Source organism: Chlamydomonas reinhardtii, chromosome 2 (assembly GCF_000002595.2).
Source record: "Chlamydomonas reinhardtii strain CC-503 cw92 mt+ chromosome 2, whole genome shotgun sequence".
Lineage (NCBI taxonomy): Eukaryota > Viridiplantae > Chlorophyta > Chlorophyceae > Chlamydomonadales > Chlamydomonadaceae > Chlamydomonas > Chlamydomonas reinhardtii.
The window spans coordinates 3803053-3824638 of record NC_057005.1 but is presented as its reverse complement, the minus strand read 5'-3'; the positions used below and the strand labels follow the sequence as shown (position 1 = coordinate 3824638).

The following is a 21586-nucleotide window of genomic DNA, read 5'->3' as shown; positions in this document are numbered from 1 at the left end:
GGAACCCTACGTGCCCGACGTGCCGGCGCCTTCTGCCCGCAAATAGCCAAATAGATACATAGGTGAGTAATAGACTATACATCACGTCGCTAAATACACAGCAGCTCAATCCACAGCAGCTGCCGTCTGGCCAGCTCGGAAGCTGTTCTTAAATCAGACTTTGCGAGGGACGCATAGCCTACATTTGAATTTTGCTGGAGTGCATCATGCGGCGCCCGGCTACCTCGTTTCCTGCTCGAGCTGTTGTGAGGTCAACGCTGGCCATGTGGTGCTGTGTGCTGTCGCAATTTGCCCTCACCAGCACACAGATCAGCCGATCATGGAGAGGAAATATGGTACTGCAATCTGGAACGCTCACGAGGCGCTGCAGGTTGGTGCGATTGCATGCATTTTTACTTTCGGGTTTGCACGACAGATGGGCAAGGCAGGGAGCATGGAAGCACAGAATGAAAGCGTGGAATGGAGGCACGTCCTCATGCATTGAAGCGCTGCAATCGGGGTGTCAACAACCCAGCGTCAACCCATTCATCAACCCATCCCTCCCCCGCAACAGGAGTTTCTGGGCGTTTGCGAGCGCAAGCCGGCTCAGCTGCAGTCCGCCTCGCGGGAAGCATGCGCTGCCTTGCTGCGCTTGTGCGCTATCACAGGCGAGCCAAGCGGCGCTGTCGCCGCCAGCGCTGGCAGCAGCGGCTTGCCTCTCCCGGAGGAGGGCCTCCAGTGCATCCTGGAGGTCATCATCAAACCAGCAGCCGCGCGCGTTCTGGACCCAACACTGCCAGGTGCAGCGGCGGCAGCCGGCACAGCAGACACACGCCGCCGCGCCGCCGCCGTCACGGAGGTGCAGCTGGCCTTTGTGGAGCTGGTGCGCTGGCTGCACCGCTCCTCCCGCGCGCTGGCGGGGCACGACGCCGTCATGGGCAAGACCATGGCCATCATAGCTCAGCTGGTGGAGTACCCCTACTGGTACGGCCTGCTGGACAAGTCGAACAAGGAGGACTATGAGGCGCGCAAGGCAGCGAAGAAGGAGCTCACCAAGCGGCTGGCGGTGCCACCGCCGGATAAGCACCCTCTGGCGCGCAAGCACAAAACGCTCGTACCCGCCGCCAGCGCCGAGGGCACAGCAGGAGCCGCAGCTGGCAGCAGCAGCAGCAGCAACAGGAGCAGCGGGCCAGTCCACTTCTTCCCGCACCTCATGGGCAATTTGATGGCGGTGCCGCGACAGCGCCCGGAGAGTCGCGCCGCCGCTGCCTGGCTGGCTGTTGAGCTGCTGCACTGCGCTGACCCCAAAGTCCAGGCCGCGCTGGCACCACCACCGCCTTCGCTTTCACCTTCCCCCGCATCGGCATTGGCGCCGCCGCCGCCCAGCCTGGGTGACCTGGACTGCTGGGCGCCGATGTGGCGGATGTGGCTCGACCCACATGTGGCCGTGGCTGTGGGCGCCGGTAGCTTCCCGTTGCCGGCCGACCCAGATGGACTACTGTACGGAGGCGAGGTATTGCTGCCGATGAGCGTGTCGGCAAAGCAGGAGGTCACAGTGACGTGGTCGGACGGCACAGAGACGCGCCAGCCAGCAGGGGCCGGCAGGCGCTTGGCGCGCGACGCCCAGGGGCTCGCCTGCTGGGGGGCGCTGGTGCAGGCGGCGCTGGGCGCGGTGCTGCAGGCCTCGCAACCAGCAGGCGCAGGCGCAGGCGCAGAGGGCATTGCAGAGGCGCCCATCCTGCGGAGCCTGGCGGCAGAGCTCGCCGCGCTGCCAACACCGCCGACCCAGATCGGCGACAGTACGGCTGCTGCGGCGACAGGCAGTGACTCTGGTAGCCTGGAGAAGCCGGAGCAAGCGCAGCCTGCAGCCTTGGCCCGGGTTCGCCGGGAGCATGTGCTCTCAGCCCTGGTCTCCTGCCTGCTGCCATTCCTGATGGGACAGCGCCCGGCCGTAGCTGCGCATGTGCTGACGGGGTTGCTGCCCGCAGCCGCGCCGTGGCTTGCGGGGGAGGTGGCGACCCTTTATGGGGAGATAACCGAGGCAGCAGCGGCGCGGGTCTGTGGCCTATCCGGCGCCAGCGTGCCAATGCCAACGGTGCTGCTTCGCGCTCCAGCCGTTATGCCAGAGGTATCCGCGATGATGGAGCTGTGGGCGGCGCAGGGCGCCCCGTTCCACGACCAGTGGGTGCCGCGACTTCTTACTGCTCTTCTGGGGCCTTTGGCAACAGCGGATGCGCAGCAGCACAGCGCAGCGACAGCCCCGGCGCCAGCCGCGCATTCCAGCGTGTACGCGCTTCCGCTGCTGCTGCGGTCCGCGCTGCTGAGCCCCGCCATTGCCCTGGGCTGCCTGACGGTGGAGGCTCTGGACAAGCTGGCGCGGCTCTGCAGCACCTGGTCCCCATCTGCCTCAACAGCTGCTGCGGCCATACCTGCAGCAGCCGCAGAGGATGTTTGCCCCGCCGCCATGCTGACGGAGCTGCTGTGTGCCATCGCCGCCACCGCCGCGTCTGATTCCGGCCCGCCGGTTCCCAAGGAGCACCGAGCCAAGGCCGTGGCAATCCTGCTGCACGCGGTGTGCGCTACCGCCTCGGACCCAGCCGCCAGCAGCTCCGCTGCCGCGGGTGGCACCAACGCGGGCGCTGCGGGCAAGCAACAGTTGCTGGCGGCGGCGCTGGTCCAGGCGACGGCCGACAGGAGCGCAGTGGAGGAGTGGCAAGGCAGCCTACTGGCCCCCACCGCATCTGGCCAGCAGTCCAGCGCTAGTGCAGCCACCGCCGCAGAAGAGGTGGCGGCTGTGCTGGCGACTGCGGCCGCTGCCGCGCTGGCGCCCGGCAGCTTTGGGGCCTCCAGCATACACGGAGCCGCTGCCGCCGCAGCCGTGACCGGCGAGACCGCGACGCTGTTGTTACGTGCGTCGCGGGCACTGGCGGCGGGGCCCCTGGCGCTGTCTCTGCGCCGCGCCCTGGTCGCCTACAACCAGGCCGTGGCGCTGTCCTCCGTCCAGCACCTGCTGAAAGCTGCAATTATGGACCGCGCTAGCATCAGTGCCGCTGCGGTGTCCGACCTCATTGTGCCGCTCATGATGCAGCTGTGCGGCGCCGCCACGTTGCTTCCCTCCGCGGCCGTGGCGGCCTCGCCGCATGTGCTGCTACCTCCTACAGTCCGGACGGCCGTGTTGCGCCTTCTCGCCCCCGAGCAGCTGCCGGCGGTGGTGGCGGCAGGCGCGTCGCTGGGTGGCGTGGAGCTGGAAGGCTGGGTAGCGGCAGTGCTGGCGTCTGCCTTGCCTGCCGCCGTCGACAACGGCGAGCGGTCACACCTGCCCGTGGGAATGGCGGCAGCTGACTTCTTTGATGCTGTAATCCGCGGCTGCAGTGGCGAGCCAGGTGCTGGCGGGCTGGCCGGCACACGGGTGCCTGCCCAAGGTGCCGCGCCGCATCTGGCGGCGATGGCGCGTGTACTCTCGCACTGCCCCAGCCCCTGGAGCCCCTCCACCGGCTCACAAGCATCGGCTGATGCTGATCAACACTTACCAGCAGATACCAACAGCAACGGTGCCGGCAGCAGCTCTCGGTGGAGGTGCCTGGACAGCAGCCTGCCGGCGCTGGTGCGGCTGCGTGCCACGTCGACGTCACGGGACGTCCAGCGCAGCTGCTGTGAGCTGCTAGTGGTGCTGCTGCAGCTGGGCGAGAGCGATCGGCAAGCGCTGATGCGCCCGTGGAGCAGCGGATGGATGGCGCCCACAGCCGCTACTGCAGCCGGAGCGAAGTGCGCCCCCAGCAGTGGTGCGAACAGCGCAGCAGCCGGCGGCAGCTCTGCTCCCTTCCTGTGTGCCGAGATTGGCCAGCGCAACCGTCAACTGCCCCCGGAGGTCCGCAGTGAGGATTTCGATCTGGCTCTCGCCACGCTTCAGGCGCAGATGCTACAGCCGTCGGCCACGGCGCCAGCAACCGCTGCCCAGCAGGGAGGTACCGCATCGTCGGCACGTGTGCCGTCCGACCTAACTCTCACGCCCACCACCCAGCGCAATGTGCAGCTCATCCGCGAGGCCGCGGAGTCGGGCGTTCCTCTGCTGCTGAGCGGCGACACGGGCGTGGGCAAGACCGCCACCGTGGCGCACGTGGCTGCCAGCCTGGGCCGCAAGCTGGTGCGCTTCAACCTCAGCTCCAAGGTGGGTGTCCGCTCATGCGCAGCTCCCAGTGTATCGTGTGAGGGGAGGTTACGCGCGTATGTGCGGCGCGCCTTTGGGCGCGGTTCTTCCTTCCTGCCGGTAAAACCGTATTATCTGCACTGTCATCAAATCTTTTGGCATGGTGTTGTCGCAGGTGACGACGCAGGACCTGATTGCACGGCCGCTGCTCAAGGCCAAGGCCATTAACGGCAGCGTGCAGGGCGGCGGCCAGGAGGAGGAGCTGGTGATGGAGCTGCAGCCCTTCGCCGCCGCCTTCAGCCAGGGCCACTGGCTGCTGCTAGACGAAGTTAACCTGGCGCCTGACCAAGTGCTGGCGGTGAGTGGGGCGCGACAGCAGCCGCGCTCAGGGTGCACACAGGGAATAGTCGTTAGCAGGCCCACAAGCAGAATGGATACGTCGTGTTACAAAGTTTGGGCGGCGGCTCCCCAGCTATTGTAGGGGTTACCTGCAAGGTTGTGAGCTTCGTGCGTGGTTGTGATGGCGAGCCCGAACAGCCGCAATGCGGCATGGGCGTCATGCCGCCTCGGGCACAACCACGCACATGGCACCCTCTGAGGGTGTGGGTCCTTGGATCCTGCCTACTCGCCATGCTCGTGCAATGCCATTAGATCATAGCAGTGTGACTTGCAATGCCGTCCTAATGCATTTGAGCGCATAACGTAATGCCCTTGGCTGCGCGGTGCCTCCTTCCTGCCCGCAGGCGCTGGAGCTTCCGCTGGACCGCGGCGTGATGGAGGTGGGCAGCGCCTCCGCGGGCGAGGCGGCGCAGGCGGGGGCCGACGCCACCATCGTGCTCCGCCGCCACCCCGACTTCCGCCTCTTCGCGACACAGAATCCAGGCGCAGGTGGGTGAATAGGGCGGCACCCGTACAGCAATGCTCGCTGCCCACAGAAGTAGTGGCCCCGTGCATGCCTTGGCTTCACCTTGTTTCGTGCTTGTGCCCGTTCCGGCTGTAGGGCTGTTCAAGGACAAGCGCGAGCAGCTGTCGAGCTCCTTCCTGGGCCGCTTCCAGCCCGTCACGTTTCAGGCTTTGCCCGACGAGGAGTGGCAGACGGTGAGGAGCAGCGCCAGATACGCCGCATCTGACCTTCGCTGTTTTGCATGAGGAAAACGCTCATTTCTTGCCTTGCATTGGTTGCTGTTGCAGGTGGTGAGCGCCCGCCTGCAGGCTGCGGGCGTGGCACCCGGCCTGAGTGAGGCGTGTGCGGGGGAGATGGTCAAGGTGCACAACGCCCTGGCGGAGCTGCACCAGGTGAGCATGCCCGGACCGCGCCAGCCCAGCGCTACTGAGGTGTGCTCCCGGATATCTCTCAATCCCCGCGCCATGGGACCAGGTTCCAACAGCCGTGCTTGCCGCTCGTAGCTGTGTCCTGCGGCTTCATCCATTGTGCGCAGCCCATCCGCCTTTGAACCGTGGTTGAGCCGTACGCAGCCCACCCGCCTTTGAACCATGGTTGCTACTCGTACGGCTCAACTAACGCCTGCTATTTCGCACGCTGCCTGGACACTCCGCAGGGTGCCAGCGCCTTCGCCAAGACCACCATCCGCGAGCTGCTGAGGTGGACGGACGCGGTCGCGCCGCGCCTGGCCACTGCCCCCGCTCCTGGCGGCGCAGCGCTGGCGCAGCTGCTCAGTGAGGCAGCATACGTGGTCTACGTCTCACGTCTGCGCAGCGACGAGGCGCAGGCGGCGCTGGTGCGGGCGCTGCCGGACGCCGACCACGTCAGCCAGCTGTTCATGTCGGGCTCGGGTCACGGCCTGGAGGTCATCCTGCACGCGCTGTTCGGCAACAGCTGCACCAGCACCAGCAACCCCCAGCACGGCGCCAGCGAGGCCCAGCCGTCGGAGGAGGAGCGCGCGGCGCTGCTCAGCGCTGCGGCCAGCGCTCGGGAAGCGGCTGCGGCGCGGATTGCAGCTGCAGGTGCGGCTGCGGATGGCAACTTGCCCAGCCAGAACCAGCAAGCAGGACTGGTGGAGGCGTTGGCGCTGCTGGGGCAGGAGGTTGTGATGGAGGGCGCACTGGTCGCGCACGTGACTGCGCGCACTCTTATGCGAAAACCAGCCTTCCTGCGTGCATACGGCGCGTACCGTGCCCCTGGCCGCCCACTGTGGCAGCAATGGGTGGAGGAGGGAACGGCCGCGGCCGCCGCCAGAGCTGGAGCCCTCGCCCGTTCCAGCGGCGCCGACTGCGGCATCAACCAGGCCGCAGTCCTCGCCAGCTTCTTTGACGCGGGGCTAAAGCTGTATGCGCGGCAGCTCCGCGGCAAGACGGCGCGGCAGGAGCTTGTTTCGGTGTTCAGTGACGCGCTCGTGTCTGCCTGCAGCGCCGCCTGCCCCCTGGATGTGGCCGAGTCGGGCGTCCCGCCGCTCAGCATCGAGGCGCTGGCGGCCGAGCCCGGCGCGCAGAAGCCCTTCGCTATCACGGCGCGTGTGCTGCGGAACTGGTCGCTCATGCTGCCGGCCTTCGCAGCTGCCGAGCCGCTGCTGGTGACCGGCGCTGACGGTTGCGGCAAGAGTAGCTGCCTGCGGGCGCTGGCGCACCTCACCACGGCACTTCAGTACATCAACCTTACCCCGGGTAGGCCCCCTAAGGCGTTTTGCAGGGCAAGCGTCATAGGCGTCCTCCCAACGGTGCTTGCGCGTGCTACGGATATTTTTCACCTGTTGACAATCCAATCCCCTGCGGCGCCCTTGCCCACAGAGTCGGAGCCGAGCGAGCTCATCGGCCAGTACCTGCCGGTAGATGGAGCCGCAGCCAGCACTGCCGCTGCAGATGACAACGGCGGCGGCAGCATCCGCTGGTTCGACGGCGCCGCCACCCGCGCCTGCCGTGACGGCTGCTCGCTGTTGGTGGACAACCTGGGCGCGGCGGAGGCGACCGTACTCGAGCGCCTGAACCCGCTGCTGGAGCGGCCTCCGGTGCTGGTCCTCACCGAGCGCGGCGACGCCGAGCTGCTGGCTGTGCAGCCTGGCTTCCGCTTCATGGCCACACTGACGCCGCCGCCGCAGCGGCACGGCGGTGCCACCGGTGTGGCCGGCGCGGGCGAGGAGCTGTCGCCGGCGCTGGTGAACCGGCTGTCGGTGGTGCACCTGCCGGACGTGATGGACGCGTTCGAGCCGCACTTTGCGGCAGAGGTGCAGCAGATCTGCGCGGTGCTGTGCGGCGGCAGCGACGGCGTGCGCTGGAGTGCGGACGGACCGCAGGCAGATGCGGCGCTGGGCGCTGAGCTATGCGTGCTGCTTCGTCGCCAGCTGCGCGGCGGCCAGGCGTCCTCGCTTGCGGCTGCGTTGGGCCCTGCGACACTGACCCTGGGCGTGCTAGTACGGCTAATGGACCTGGCGTATGCCTTGACCCTGCGGCACCGCGTGTGCTTCGCCCAGGCCCTGTGGCTGGCCTACTCCGCCACTCTAGGCGGGTCCGTGCTCTCCAACAATGCCGGCAGCATCTCAGCAAGCGGCGGTATGCAGGCCCCCGACGCTGTGACGGCCGCTGTGCGCGAGCTGCTGCTGTCCAAGCTGCCGGCTGGAGAGCGCCACCTGCTGGACCCGGGCATGCTGTTGTTTGGCATGGCCTCGGAGGCAGCAGTGGCCACGGCAGGCGCCGCTGGCGCGACGGCCGCGGCGGAGCCGCTGGTGCTCCACCACCACGTGCTGACGCCGTCGCGCTGCGCGCACGCCGCGGCGCTGGTCACATGCCTGGAGGCAGGCCAGGCGGTGCTGCTGGAGGGCCCTGCTGCTGTGGGCAAGACGTCGCTTGTGGCGGAGCTAGCTCGGGCGCGCGACAAAATGGTCTTCCGCGTCAACAACAGCGAGAGCACCAGCATGCAGGACTACTTGGGCACATTCCTTCCCAGCTCCGGAGGTGGCGAGGAGGGCGCTGGCAGCAGCTGCACGTTCCGCGAGGGCCCGCTGCTGCAGGCGCTGCGTCAGGGCGCCTGGTTCCTGGCTGACGAGCTGAACCTGGCTCAGGCAGGCGTGCTGAGCCTGCTGGCGCCGCTGCTGGAGGGGCTGGGCTTCGTGCAGGTGCCCGGAACGGACCGCGTGGTGGCAGCAGCGCCGGGCTTCTGCTTCGTGGCCACCCAAAATGCGGCACGCGGCGGCTATGCGGGCCGCCAGCCGCTGCCTTCCGCGCTGCGCAGCCGCATGGTGGAGGTGCAGGTGCCCGACTTTGCGAGGGAGGAGCTGCCCGAGATCATCCTGCGGCGCAGCGAGTTGCTGGCGACTACAGCTGGCGGCGTGTGCAACAGGTGCGTTCATCTAGCGTTAGACACCCGTATCCGGCATACGGTACCATTCGTATCAACCGCGCCTGAGGTGTGAAGCCGCCTGACGTCTGATTGTTTGTCATGCTGCTGTTTCGCTCCCAACTCCGCAGGCGCCTGACGCCGGCTGAGGCATCCCAGCTGGCCGAGCTGTACTTCGCGCTGCGCGACACCCCACATCGCATCACCATGCGTGAGCTGATCAAGATCCAGCGCCGCGCAGAGCGGGCTGGTGCGCCGCTCGCCGACGCCGCCGCCAGCCTGTTGACCAGCCGCGTGCCGCACGGCTCCGCCCCCGCGGCGGCACTGCATACGCTTCTGACGGGTATTACCGGATGGCAGGGCCTTGCGGAGAGTCTGCAGCAGCTGTCCTACACGATGGAGCAGCAGGGCCCGGACGTGGTGCTCAGTGACGGCCTCATCTCGTTGACCGTGCCGGGCGCAGACCTCAGCCGCAGCTCGCTGAAGGCGGCCATTGCAGCCGCTGCGCCCACTGCGTCGGCAGGCGGCAGCAGCGGGGCGGTGGTCAGCAGCATTCCCGCCACCTTCATGCGGCACCTAGTCCAGCTGGGGCTGGCGGCGGCGTGCGGCGAACCGGTGCTGCTGTCAGGGCCGACCAGCTGCAAGTCGGAGCTGGTGGCGACGTGGTGCGGTATCACCGGTCGCGGCGAGGAGCTGCTTGTAGAGCATCTCACTGCAGGTGGGTGTGCCTGCTGCAGGGCCCTGTGCGCATGTGAATTTCGAAAGGTCATGGCGCGGTCTGAACGGTTGACAACTATGTAACGGCTATCTGCCCCTACCTGTCCCTGCCTTGTAGACACGGAGGCCTCTGACCTCGTGGGACAGCTACAGCCCTTCTCAACCGCCGAGCTCATCAAGGTGCGCTTATGTACCTATTTTCTTCCGGTCATCTATTTCCTGTCACAATGATAGCCCCACGGCTAGCCACATACGGCACTAAGGCGCCTTAACGCCATCTCCGCACACCCGCAGGAGCTACCGGTTGTGGCCCACAACGCGCTGCTGCGCTCCACGGCGCTGCTGTGCCCATCTGGCAACGGCAGTGGCGAGGTGCGTGACGACCTGGCAGAGCTGCAGCAGCAGATCAGCCAGCACCTGCGGCCTGCCACCGAGCAGTGCGGGAAGCAGCTGGCCGAGTGGCTGCGCAAGCTGTCGCAGTCGTCGCTTAGCCGCGACCGCGCTCAGCCTGGCAGCAATACGACTGCAGATGGCGCAGCGCCGAAGGAGGCCGGGCGCAGCTCGAGCGTTGCTGACTCATCAGAGAGCCAGAGCACGAGCGGAGCCAGCACTCCCCTGCGGCAGGCCCATGGTGGCGGCGCAGCTGCTGCCGCCATGCCTGTGACTCTGCTCACTGCGGATGCGCTGGCGGCAGCCAAGGCGCGCCTGGCTGCCGAGGCACCCGAGCTGGCGGCGCAGGCGTCTGCCTATGACAAGGACACAGCAGCCGGCGGCAACGCGGCGCCCAAGTCAGTTAGCAGCTCGGGGCCCGTGTCTCCGCAGCAGGGCGGGGACGGCTGGGTAAAGCTGAGCCACGAGGGCAGCAGCGATGACGAGGCTGACCTGGACAAGTGGTTTCGCGGGCGCCAGCAGCCGGCAGCGGCAGCGGCGGGTGCTGCTGCGATTCGCCAGCGCAGGAGTTCAAGCGGCGGCAGTAGCAGCAGTAGCAGCAGCGGCGCCAGCAGCTGGGCGGAGGACGATGAAGACAGCGGCGTGCAGCGGCGAGTGAATTTGGAAGACCTGGAAGCAATGAGCGACGACAGCGACTATGCTGCGAGTGACGGACAGCCCCAGGCCCCTGGCCAGGGTCAGCCACCAGCGGGGAGCGTAGGCGCTGTACCACCAGGCGGAAGCGACAGCTCCGAGGACGGCCATGACAGCGACAGCGGCAGTGACAGCGTCAGCCGGATCAACAGCAACGGCGCAACCGCCGTCATTGTGGGCGAGGACAGCTCATCAGATGACTACGAGCTCCCGACGCCGCCCGAGCGGGACCCGGAGGCGGCTGCCGGCCCGCTACCGCCAGACCCTGCACCAGCTGCGGATACTGCAGCAGAGCCAGAGACGGCGCCGGCGGCAGCAGGGCCTGTATCAGACACGGACGCACCCGAAGACCAGCCGTCCGCAGTGCAGATCCTGGCGAAGCAGCTGGCACAGCTTGACGGCGGGGCCCTGTTCTGCCACAAGGGCCGCCGGAGCCCCCGCGCCGCTGCTGAGCCCTTCAATGTGCCCAATGAGCTGCAGCGGGCCGTGGGCGCAGTCCTGGTGCTGTTGCAGCGCGTGGCAGATGCGCTGCAGCAGCCGGATGCAGAGCTACTAGGCATGCTGCGGCGCCTGGAGGCGGCTTGGGAGATGGTGCAGGGCGCAATCGCCGCCGCTAACGCAGCAGTCGCAGCGGCGCGCCTCGCCGGCGGCCGCGGTGGTGGCGGCGGCAACATGGCGGCCACAGTGCTGGCGCGGCCCATCTTCCTGTTCAAGGACGGCTCGGTGACCAAGGGCGTGCAGTTGGGCCGGCCGCTGCTGCTGGAGGACTATGACGCGCCCAGCCCGGCCGTCACGGAGCGCATCAACCCGCTGCTAGAGACGGAGCCCACGCTGACGGTGTCGGAGGACGTGACCGCGGACGCGGGGGGGCGCCCCGTCGCCGTGACGGCCAGCACCCAGGTCTTCGCCACCATGCACACCAGCAGCGGCGGCGGCAGCCGTGGCGGCAAGATCAGCCCCGCCACGCGCTCGCGTTTTACAGAGGTGGTGGTGTCGCCGTACGAGGACGCCGAGCTGCGCATGTTGGTGGAGCGGAGGTTCCACGCCGCCGGGCGCAGCCGAGGCGTGGACGCGGCGCTGGCGGGCCCCGCAGCGGAGATGATGTTTGAGGTGCGGCAGGTGATGAAGGGCAGCCGCTGGGCCCGCCGCGGCAGCGACCTGCGCGCTCTGCTGAGCTGGGCGGAGCTGGCAGCGCAGCTGGTCGGCACGCCGCGCGCCGCCATGGCGGCTGCTAGCGCGTCCGGCAGCGGCAGAGCCAGAGCTGCCTCCAGGCAGCCGCAGCCTGGCGGCACCAGCTACGAGCTGGCGGTGCTGTGGGCCGCCCGCTTCTCCTACCTAGAGCACCTGACGGACCTGGCTGACGTGGCAGAGGTGCTCAAGGCCTGGTGGGCGCGCAAGCAGCAGGCCCACGCGATACCCGCGGTTTACATGGCCGTGGCAGAGCCGCCGCCGCACCTGTCGGACCTGGCGGCGGCGGCGTACGAGAGCCCCGTCCTGCTCACGCGCGACCCGCTCCAGCCCGCGGCGAAGAGGCTGCAGCTGGCCTACACCGGCCTCAGCGTGCCGCTGCCATGTGCGAGCGAGGAGCCCGTGCCCAGCGGAGCCGTAGCGCCGCCGCAGTCGCAGGAGGAGGTGGCGGCGCGGCTGCGGCTGACGACTACGCCCTCGCTGCTGCTCAACCTGGCCAGCGTTTTTGCGGCGCTGATGTCTGGCGCGCCGCTCCTCATGGAGGGGCCGCCCGGCATTGGCAAGACCGCCATCATCGAGCAGGTGCGAAGTTTCGGAAACCGCGTTGCTTGTTACGCGACTAGTTCAACCGCGTTTGTACTCGATGCCTATAATCTGTACTGACCCTTCACCTCGTCGACTGTTGTAGGTGGCTTCCCTGGTGGGCATGCGCTATGAGCGCATCAACCTGAGCGCCAGCACCACGCTGCAACAGCTGCTGGGCGGCTTCACGCCGCGGCTGCAGGGTGGCGTGCGCGTGTTCAGCTGGCAGGACGGCAAGCTGCTGCAGGCGCTGCGCCGCGGCGACTGGCTGCTGCTGGATGAGCTGAACCTGGCCCCGCCAGAGGTGCTGGACGGCGTGGCGCCGCTGCTGCACAGGTGCGGCATCTCTGCGCCATTCGTGTTAAGGCAGGGTTGCTCTAGACAGCTTGGAGGCTCAGCGTGAGATTTCTGGAGTCTTCACATACCTGCTGGTGCATGAAACGGGCTTGGCTCTTTACCCTACGTGCAGGGACGCCGCGGACTTTGTAGTGCCGGTGACTGGCGAGCGTGTGCCGGTGCCGCCCGGCCTGCGCGTGTTCGCCACCATCAACCCGGCCTCCATCGGCGGAGGCCGCAACCAGCTGCCGCGCTCCATCTCGGGCTTGCTGACGCGCGTGCGGCTGGCGGCGCCCTCCGACTCCGAGCTGAGCGCCATCACGCTGGCGGTGTTCGCGGGCTGCATCAGGGGCTGCCTCATCCGCACCGACCACGTGGACGCGGTGTTCCGGGTGCACCAGGAGGTGGTGAGGGCCATGGCGGAGCGCAGCCTGGGCCGCGGCGGCGGCGTGCAGCCCTTCAACCTGCGCGACATCATCAAGGTGTGCCATGGCATAGACGGGCGTTTGCTAGGTTGGCCGCGCCCTTGCTGATTTCACTGCAGGAAGCAAACCTTCGAGTTCCGCCTTTGCCTCATAACACTGTGCCAATGTGGTCTATCTATCACTCTCGGCAAACGTCTGCCACTTTCTGCCGCTCCTCCTGTTGCAGACGCGGGACGTGCTGGTCCGCATCATGCGAGATCAGGAGGCGCACTACGGCTTGCGGCTGGGGGCGCAGGCGCCGCAGCAGCGCAGCAGTGCGGGCGGCGAGAAGGATGGCAGCTCAGGCGATGACGACGCTGCCCCATCAGCATCCCCTGATGAGCTGCTGGACGTGGAGGGCGTCAAGACCGCCACGCTGCGCAGGGTGCTCGACATCGTGTATGCCTCGGCCTTCCCGGAGCTTGCGGACCAGCAGCACGTGCGGGACCTAATTGCGCGGCACTTCAGCTACGGCATGGCCAGCAGCAGTGAGGCGGGGCAGGTGCCAGCCTCCACGACCGGCAACCAGAACGAGGAGCTGCCGGCCATCGACACCAGCGTGCCAGGCGTTGTGCGCATGGGCAGCATCTACATGGAGCGTGGTGAGGCCTCTGTGGGGTATCGGCACCGTATGCATGGCTATCTACCTGACCGACCAACATCCATTGTGCCTTTTGCGTGACACGTCTAACTCTCACCCGTACAGGCGACGAAGCCAGCTCCACGACGCCGCTGGTGCACACACCCGGCACCCTGCAGCGGCTGGAGATGCTGGCGGCCGCCACCCGCAGCGGCCGCACGGTCTGCCTGGAGGGCGACACCGCCAGCGGCAAGACGTCGCTGGTGGCAGAGCTGGCGCGGCTGGCGGGCATGCGGCTGCGCATCGTGCCCATGACCGCGGAGTCGGGTGCGTACCTATCAACATCACGGGGCGCCTCGTAATGAATAATAGCTTTTATGGCTTTTACACGTGCACAATGGGCCCCAGCTCCAGATTGCAGTGCTTGCGCAGATTGTCCTTTGCATGCCTGGTTGCAGATGTGGCGGACCTCATCGGTAGCTGGCTGCCTGTGCGTGAGGGAGCGCCCGCGGCCGAAGATGGCGTGCTTGCGAGCGTAGCGTCTCTGGCGGCTGGGCTGGTGCGGCTGGCGCTAGCGCACGTGCTGCCGGCGCTCACGGCAGCCACTGCAGATGCCGTTGCCGCTGGAGAGAACCCGGACACGGTCGACATCACTCGCGTGCAGCATCTTGCCAGCCTGCGAGAGCAGCTTCTGGGCCCTTTGGGACTGCTCTTGGCAGACGGCATGGTTGTGGAGGCCCTGGCGGCAGAGCCGGACGAGCAGCCACAGCGGCAGTCGCTGCGGCTTCTAGCAGCGGCCCGCAGCGCCCCAGCATCACCTGATGCAGCCGGGCTGCAGCGTGTGCTGAGCTACTGCCACGACTTGCTTGAGGCCGCAAGTGAGGTCCGGCACTGCCCTGAGACGCTACCCATCGCCAGCAGCCTAGCCACCAGCCTGAGCCGTCTGAGCAATAAGCTACATAAGTGCGACCGCTGCGTAGCGGAGCTGCGTCAAGCGGAGACGGGGGTTGAGGCGTCTGCGGCCTCGCCCTCTGGCGGTGGCGGCCGGCGCCAGCACGCGCGCAGCATGGCGTTTCGCTGGGTGGATGCGTCACTGGTGCAGGCGCTCAAGAGCGGGGAGTGGGTGCTGCTGGATAACCTCAACAGCGCGCCGCCGGAGCTGGTGGAGCGACTGAACAGCCTGCTGGAGGACAGCCCCTCGCTCAACGTGTACGAACACGCCGACGGCGAGGTGTTTGCAGCAGCAGCCGGCACCATCCACCCGCGCTTCCGGCTCTTCGCCACCGTGAACCCGCGGCGGCCGCTGTCGCACAAGCTCTCCAGCGCGCTCTACAACCGCGTCATCCGCATCTGCCTAGCGCCGCTGGACGCCGGCCTCACACCCGCCAACGCTGGCAGTCACGAGCTGACGGCGCTGCTGCGCGGCCGCTTCGCCGGTGTGCCGGGCGGCGCGGAGCTGGCGGAGCTGAGCGTGCGCTACCACGCCGCCATGTTGGGGCTGGTGGGTACGGGAGCGGTGCAGGTACTGCAGGACTTCCGCCTCACGCCGCGCAACCTGCTCCAGGCGGCTGGGCCCGTGGCCGCGCGCTGCACCAGCATCGGCAGCCCTGTGCCGCCCGCAACTAGCACAAGGTCGGCTCCAGCAGCCAGCGGCGCTGCCCCGCATGCCAACCCGGTGCAGTCGCTGGTGTTGGGCTTGACGCGCAGCTACACCAGCTCCGTCAGCTGTGTGACGCAGCGCGGCGTGGCGCTGCAGGCATTGGCGGGCGCCCTGCAGCATCCGTCGCTGCGAAAGCCGCTGTACGAGGTCCCAACTGCGCCTGCCGCTGACAGTGGCACGGCCTTGGCGCTGGAAGCCGATGTGCATCGCGTGTCGGACGCTGTGGCTAAGCTGCAGCAGCGGGCGGCGGCGATGCTGTGGTCACTGCTTCAGCGGCTGGAGGGCTTGCCGAATATGGCGGAGCTTGCTGTCATGGTGAGTGGATTATGCAGTCTAGGATGACTGAATGGCCCTGCACATGGCGATCGATTTAGTATGCTGACTGCGTGCACTGTCTTGCCGCATGCAGGTGGTTGAAGAAGTGCTCGTGTACACCTATCCTGGCCAAGCGCCAGAGCTGGAGGTCATGCTTCGGGACCTGCAGGTTGGTATTTGTTCTGAGCCAGCACAGCCGCATTGGGGCTGTGGTGGCACCTGCAGTGTCTACCCTACAGCCCGTTTATACCGTAAAGCTTTTGCTGGGTGTTTCGGCTGACTTGACGGCTGCTAGGTTTTGCTGCTGACTCGCTTTGTCCCGGATTGACCGCAGGCGCTCCCAGAAGCACCGGCGGCATCAGCTGTCAGCGCCATCATGCAGCGCTGGCTGCCGGCGGGGGCTTTGGAGGCGCCAGCTGCGTCTCGCCGGGACAGCTCTCAGCTGCAGCACTGGGTTGAGGAGCAGACCAGCAGCCTGCGGCTCCAGGCCGAGTACTGCCAGCGCGAGCTCCAGGACTTCGTGGCGGCGGCATCGCTGTCAGATGCGGGCGAGCGCTGCCGCCTAGCGCGGCGTGCAGCGCGCGAGCTGCACCAACTGCAAGCTTGCTGTGCGCACTTGGCCGCGTCAGCCGTCGACGGCCTGGCGGTGGCGGGCTGTGCGGCCGCCAGCGGTGCCATGCTCCGTTCCACTGACCTGGCAGCGAAGGCGCGCCTACTGCAGAGGGGCTGCACCGCCGCCGCCGAGGCCCTGGCGCTGCCGGCGGGCGTGGGCGAGCTGGCTGTGGCGTACGACACCATCGCCGGCCGGGTGGAGGAGCAATATGTGGCCCTAGTCAAGTCGGTGGGAATGATGGAGCACCAGAGCCTCGTCTTTGCGGTCGCCAGCCTGTACAGCAAGCCCATCTCCACGGTCGCCGGCCTGCTGCCCAAGGTGCTGTGCTCGGTCCTGGCGTGGGTGGCGGAGCATGACCAGCGCGAGGCGCTGCACCGCATCGCCGCGAGCCTGCTGCTGCTGGCTGGTGTGTGGACCTGCGAGCTGATGGTGCCGCAGGGCCTGCGCGCGCCGCAGCAGGGCGCAGTTGGGCCGGCCGTGACGCGCTATAGCCTTTTCCAGCTCCAGGCCCTGTACAGCGCCAGGGACGTGCTGGAAAAGCGCAGCGAGGGCAAGGCGCGACTCTTGTTGCAGAACATCCTAAAGGACCGGGCCGTGCTGTGCCACTCGGAGCTGGTCGACGCGCTGTCAGGCCTGATGGCGCAGCGCCCTGGCGTGCCGCTCTGCGAGCCCTTTCCTACCGCTGGGAGCCTCCTGGCTTCAACTGCTGTCGGCGCCGCCCTGCGTGAGGCGGGCGCCGACTCGCTGCTGGTCCACCGCCCTCTGGCGTTTGCCTGGTTGGCGGCGCTGCTATGCTCTGCCGGGCCGTGCTGGCCGGCTGGCGCAGTGGTGTACCTGGAGAGCATCGTGGTCAGCCAGCCTGGCCACCTGCCACCCGCTGCTTCGCTGCTGGATGGCAGCACGCCCCTGCAGCTGCGTATCCTGCACCAGCCGGCGGCGCAGCGCCACGCGGAGCAAGATGGTGTGAATCTGTTGCTAATCACCGGAAGCGGTGACGGCGTGGTCGTCTGCCAGCTCGTGACCGTTGGTCACGCTTCGCCGGCTGCGCAGCGCTACTTGGACGCGGCCGTACGACACCTAGCTGCGCAGAACGTGCACGTGCGTGCCCCGGACCCGCTCTGCCTGGACCTTGAAGCTCTTGCCGCTGGTGCTGCTGGGGGCCAACCCGTAGATGACCAGCAGGCCCAGGACCTGGCAGTCTGCGGCCTGGTGGCGCAGGTGATGCTGTCCACCTGGTGGCCAGCAGCAGCGAATGACCGCCAGCGCGGAAGCGCTGCAGGCAGTGGCACCAGCAGCAGCGGCATTACTGATGTCGCGGCCGCCGCTGCTCAGCAGCTGTGCGAGCAGGCGCGGGCGCTCTACTCCGGCCTGGTCAGCGGCCTGCGGCATCTGGCCTTCAATCCGCGCCTAAAGCTGCTGCAGCGTGTCTCCCATGCAGCCCTGGGGGACAAGCCGCGAGCTCCGGAGCTGTGCGACGCGGTTTGCCAACAGCTGGACCTGGCCCTAGATGCCTGGGCCAGTGGCGGGGCGGCGGGGCGCTGCTCAAGGCGGGCGCGCCTGGAGCAGCTCTGCGGCGCCTCACGCATCTTATCCAGCCTGGACGCCGTCTGCGCTCTGAGGGGACTGATGCAGGAGCACGCCGATGGCGACGCCGCATTTGCTGCGGCGAGGGGCTTGGCGACGCGCATGCGGAAGATGCTGCTGGGCTTTACGCATGCCGCCGAGGCGGCCGCCAGCCGCGCAGCAGATGCCCAGCTCGAGTACAAGCACGCAAGCGCCGTCACTCAGGCGGTCATGTCTGCATACCAGGCTGTGCTGCGCCGGGGCCTTGTCATTGATGCGGCGAACGGGAACATCCACAGCCGCCTGACAGCACAGCAGCTAGCCGTGTGCGAGCGGCAGCTGCGGGAGGCGGCGAGTGACTTGGGGCTGTCGCAGTCTAGCCAGGACAATACCTTGGGACTGGCTAGACTGTTTGCCGAGGAGGAGATGCAGGCGTTGCTGCTGAATGCCTCACGCGACGGTGCTGAAGCTGGCGCTAGCATGGGTAGAGCGCCGCGGGGCGGAGCGGGCGATGGAATGGATGACACCGATGGCAGCAGCGGCGTACAGCGCGCTACGGATCCTCGCGCACTGCGGCGCCGGCACCTGGAGCAGCGTGTGTCAGACGGCGTGCATAAGCTGCAAGGCCTGCTGCAGCGGGCGCGGCGGCTGTGCCCCGTCCCCAGCAACCTGCTGGCGGAGGGCCTCAAGCTGCTGTCGGCGCTGCGGGCGGTGGACGCGGGCAAGTGCGACGCGCTGCACCTGGAGGAGCTGCTGTACGGCGTGCCACGCGTGCTGAGCTCGCTGGAGGCGTACGAGGCCAAGCTGCAGGCGGGAGACCCGTTGCTGGGCAAGGTATGTGGGGTGGCGAACGTGGCTGTCTAAGCATGCGGCGTTCTGTGGATTGGGGGCTTATGCGAGGTGGCATTGGAAGGGTACTGCAAACGCTCCGTCTCACCATCTGCTGTTGCTGTCCATTCTGCCTCTGCAGCTGAGGCCTGTGGCGCGCGCATTGGAGGCGGATGAGTTTGCGCTGGACGCGGCGTCCTGGGGCGCGGCGGCAGAACCTGCCACAGAGGCCGAACTTGCCGATCTGCACACGGCAGCGGTGGCTCTACGCCTCCTGCTGCCGGACAGCGAGGCCGACGCTGCCGCGGCGACAGCCCGCCTTGAGAACTTCCTCGGAGTCCTGGACAGCAGCATGCGGTCCGCTTGCTGGGAGGAGCTGCTGCAGCTGCTGCGAGAGGCCGCTGCTGACTCCTCAGCTGGAGAGGCGCGCGCAGCTGAGGTGCATGCCGCGCGGCAGGCCAAGCTGTCGGCGCTGGCCGTCGTACTCAGCAACGAGCTCGGCGTGGAGTTGCAGGCCGTCAGCACACCTGCACACAGAGGAGACCGCACCACGGCAGATACCAGCGGAGCCAGCAGCTGCACAGAGCCACCGGCGGTGCCTGGGGTGTGCCTGGTGGACAAGGCGCTAGCTGAGTATGCGGCATACAGACGCGAGCTGCTGGTGGAGGGGCCAACGCAGCAGCCCGGCACTGCTGCGGGCCCGCTGGCGGCCAATGACTTCCCGGGTGTGGCGCAGCTGTACTCCGATGCCTGGGCGGAGGTGGCGCCCGACTCGGACTGGGGCCTGCTGCGCCTGTTCGGCAAGTGCCGGCGGCTGCAGGAGCATGCAGGCGGCATCAGCGGCCGCTTGGGCAGCTACTTCAAAGGTCTAGCGGTTCACATCCTGCCGCCCAGCCTGCAGCCGGCGGACCTGGCGTGCGCCTTCGCGCCTGAACACGTGCGGGGGCTCGTGAACCTTGACAGTGATGCGGCGGCAGATGCGCCCGCCTACACGACTGCACAGGCGCATGCCACTGTCGAGGCGCCGCCGGAGCTCCAGCCGTACCTGCTGCGTGGTACCCCGCTGGACGCGCTCCTGCACGACCTGCCCAGCCTCGCTGTAAAGGCGGTTGCGGCTGGCGGCGCACCGCTGCAGCAGGACGGACCTGCCGCGGTGCTCCGAGGGCAGGTCAAACTGTCAGCGCTGTGGTTGCAGCTGGCACTGGCGGTGGCCGAGGCTCTCGATACAGGCCGCCTTGCCGGCGGCGTCTGCTTGCGGCTGGAGCAGCTGCAGGGTGAAGTCGAGGAGGTGGCCCATCTTCAGAAGGACATTCAGCAGCTTGAGGCCCAGGCCGCGGATGCACGGCTTGAATCGGCACAACTGCGCGCAGAACTGGGCAGGGCGAGGGCAGCTGTTGCGGATGCTCGCACAGACGAGGCGCGCTACCGCCAGCTAGACCTCTTCTGTTATGGTGGCTCGGCGACCGCAGCATACGCGCCGCGGTCAGGCTTGGCTGCGGCGGAAAACCGCGTGCTGGTGCTGGAGGGCGACCTTGCGCGCTCGGCCCAGAATGCAGTCATGAACCTGGAGCGTGCGGGTGAGCTGCGGCTGCGGCTGCAGCAACATGAGCAGCAAGTGAAGGAGCGGCATGTGGCGCGCCTCAACACGTGTTTTTCGGCTCTGAAGGACACTGTCCACCAGCTGTCGCGCAGTGTTCAAGCTGCATGCGGGCATCCCGACGGCAATGGTGCGCCGTCATCGTCTGCTATCGCAGCGCAGCTGCTGGCGCTCGACGTAGCACTGGCTGTAACTGGTAGCGACGGCGGCCGCCAGCCTCTGGCGGAGCTTCTGCCATCGCTCCACGCTGCCTCCGCGGCTGCCGCTCGCCAGCTTGCAGACCTTGGCGCGCTTGTCGAGGCCTCATTCCCGGCGGCCCTCTCCGCCGGGCGGGCATTGCTACACGCTGGCAAGCTGTTGGCTGCCGGCACGCTGCACCTGACTAGCAGCAGCGCCGCGCTGCTTAAGGTCAGCGAGCGGGAGGAGGACCTGCAGCCACTGGCCGAAGGCGGCCGCCAGCTGGCGCTGGAGCTTGAGGAGCTGGTGCAGCCGCTGCTGCAGCTGCAGCCGCCTCCAAGCTCTACCGCAGTCGTGCGGGCTGTCAGTGGGCTATGTGCGCAGCTGGAGAGCGCTTGCAGCGGCGGCGTTGCCGCCACGGTGGCTAGCCTCGTGGCCGCCGCCGAGCAGGGCGTGGGTGCGGACTCAGCAGCCGCTTCCTCACTGCAAGCGGTGCGGTCTTTCCTGGCTCGCCTTACAGTGGTGGCCACCCGCAGCGCCTCCCTCGCCAACCCCAACGACCCAGACCTTGCGGCGCTGTGGTCGGATGTGAGGCAACGCCTAGCCGCTGCGTGCGGCGGCGACTCCGGTGCGGCGCTGGCGGCAGCCGACCGCCTCACGCTGCAGGCGCACCTGGAGCGCTGCGCGGACGAGCTGCCGTGCATGCTGGAGGCTCTGCGATGCGCGCCGCTGGCCGCCGCCTTTGGCTTCGTCGGCAACCCGGTGGCCCTGGCGGAGGCCGCAGAGGGCCACATGGAGCGGCTGGGCAGCGCCTTCCTGGAGCCCTCCTACCTAGTGCGTCACGTGCACAAGGTGCTCACCAGGCTGGTGGGCTCGCACCTGGAGGCAGCCGAGATCACGGCCGCCACAGCACCCGTGCGCGCGCAAACCACGCAATACCAGAGCGACGATGATGCGGTGGGCAGCCTCGGCGCTGGCAGCCGCAGCACTACCGCGCAGCGCCTGCTTGCAGTGGTGCGGTCGCTAGAACCCGTGGCGCATGTCAACGTTGCAGACGGTGGAGACGCATACCTGGCGGCCGTGTCCTGTTTAGGCTGCGGGACCGTGTACAGCAGCGGCCCGCCAGCGCTGGAGCAGCTTGACCTAAAGCTGAAGACCCTGATAGAGCAGCTGCTGACAATGGCGCCGATGGGCCAGTCATCCCAGGACGGCGGTGCGGCGCCGCAGCGAGGCCTGGCCTCAGCGGCGGAGCGGATGAGCTTGCTGCGTACGCTGCTGCTGCAGAGCCTGTTCACGGCGGGCGTGGGCGTCGTGTCCGCCCGCTTCTTCACCAACTCGGATCGCTGCGTCTCAGGTGTGAAGGGCGTTTCCTGCTTCCGCGCTTACCACACGTGGCCAGGGACGGGCTTTTGAGATTCCTTGCTTGGCGCCAGACTGCTCACGCATATCTTACTTCAATTCGTACTGCA

At 67.7% G+C, this 21586-nt stretch overlaps 1 protein-coding gene across 1 annotated transcript in view; it reads left to right on the top strand.

The window, feature by feature from the left end:
• The first annotated feature begins 75 nt into the window (after window positions 1-75).
• The window catches only part of CHLRE_02g095550v5 (uncharacterized protein), a 38518-nt gene continuing 17007 nt past the window's right edge, over window positions 76-21586 (top strand). Inside the window, exons 1-19 of the mRNA XM_043059623.1 lie at window positions 76-370; window positions 554-4147; window positions 4302-4484; window positions 4870-5014; window positions 5127-5224; window positions 5318-5422; window positions 5686-6748; window positions 6872-8417; window positions 8546-9132; window positions 9250-9311; window positions 9426-11984; window positions 12091-12320; window positions 12454-12802; window positions 12972-13386; window positions 13491-13691; window positions 13823-15339; window positions 15434-15508; window positions 15674-18349; window positions 18486-21471. Coding sequence (XP_042927257.1) covers window positions 320-370; window positions 554-4147; window positions 4302-4484; window positions 4870-5014; window positions 5127-5224; window positions 5318-5422; window positions 5686-6748; window positions 6872-8417; window positions 8546-9132; window positions 9250-9311; window positions 9426-11984; window positions 12091-12320; window positions 12454-12802; window positions 12972-13386; window positions 13491-13691; window positions 13823-15339; window positions 15434-15508; window positions 15674-18349; window positions 18486-21471 — 18442 coding nt within the window. The 5' untranslated portion in view covers window positions 76-319. The remainder of the gene's footprint in view (window positions 371-553; window positions 4148-4301; window positions 4485-4869; window positions 5015-5126; window positions 5225-5317; window positions 5423-5685; window positions 6749-6871; window positions 8418-8545; window positions 9133-9249; window positions 9312-9425; window positions 11985-12090; window positions 12321-12453; window positions 12803-12971; window positions 13387-13490; window positions 13692-13822; window positions 15340-15433; window positions 15509-15673; window positions 18350-18485; window positions 21472-21586) is intronic.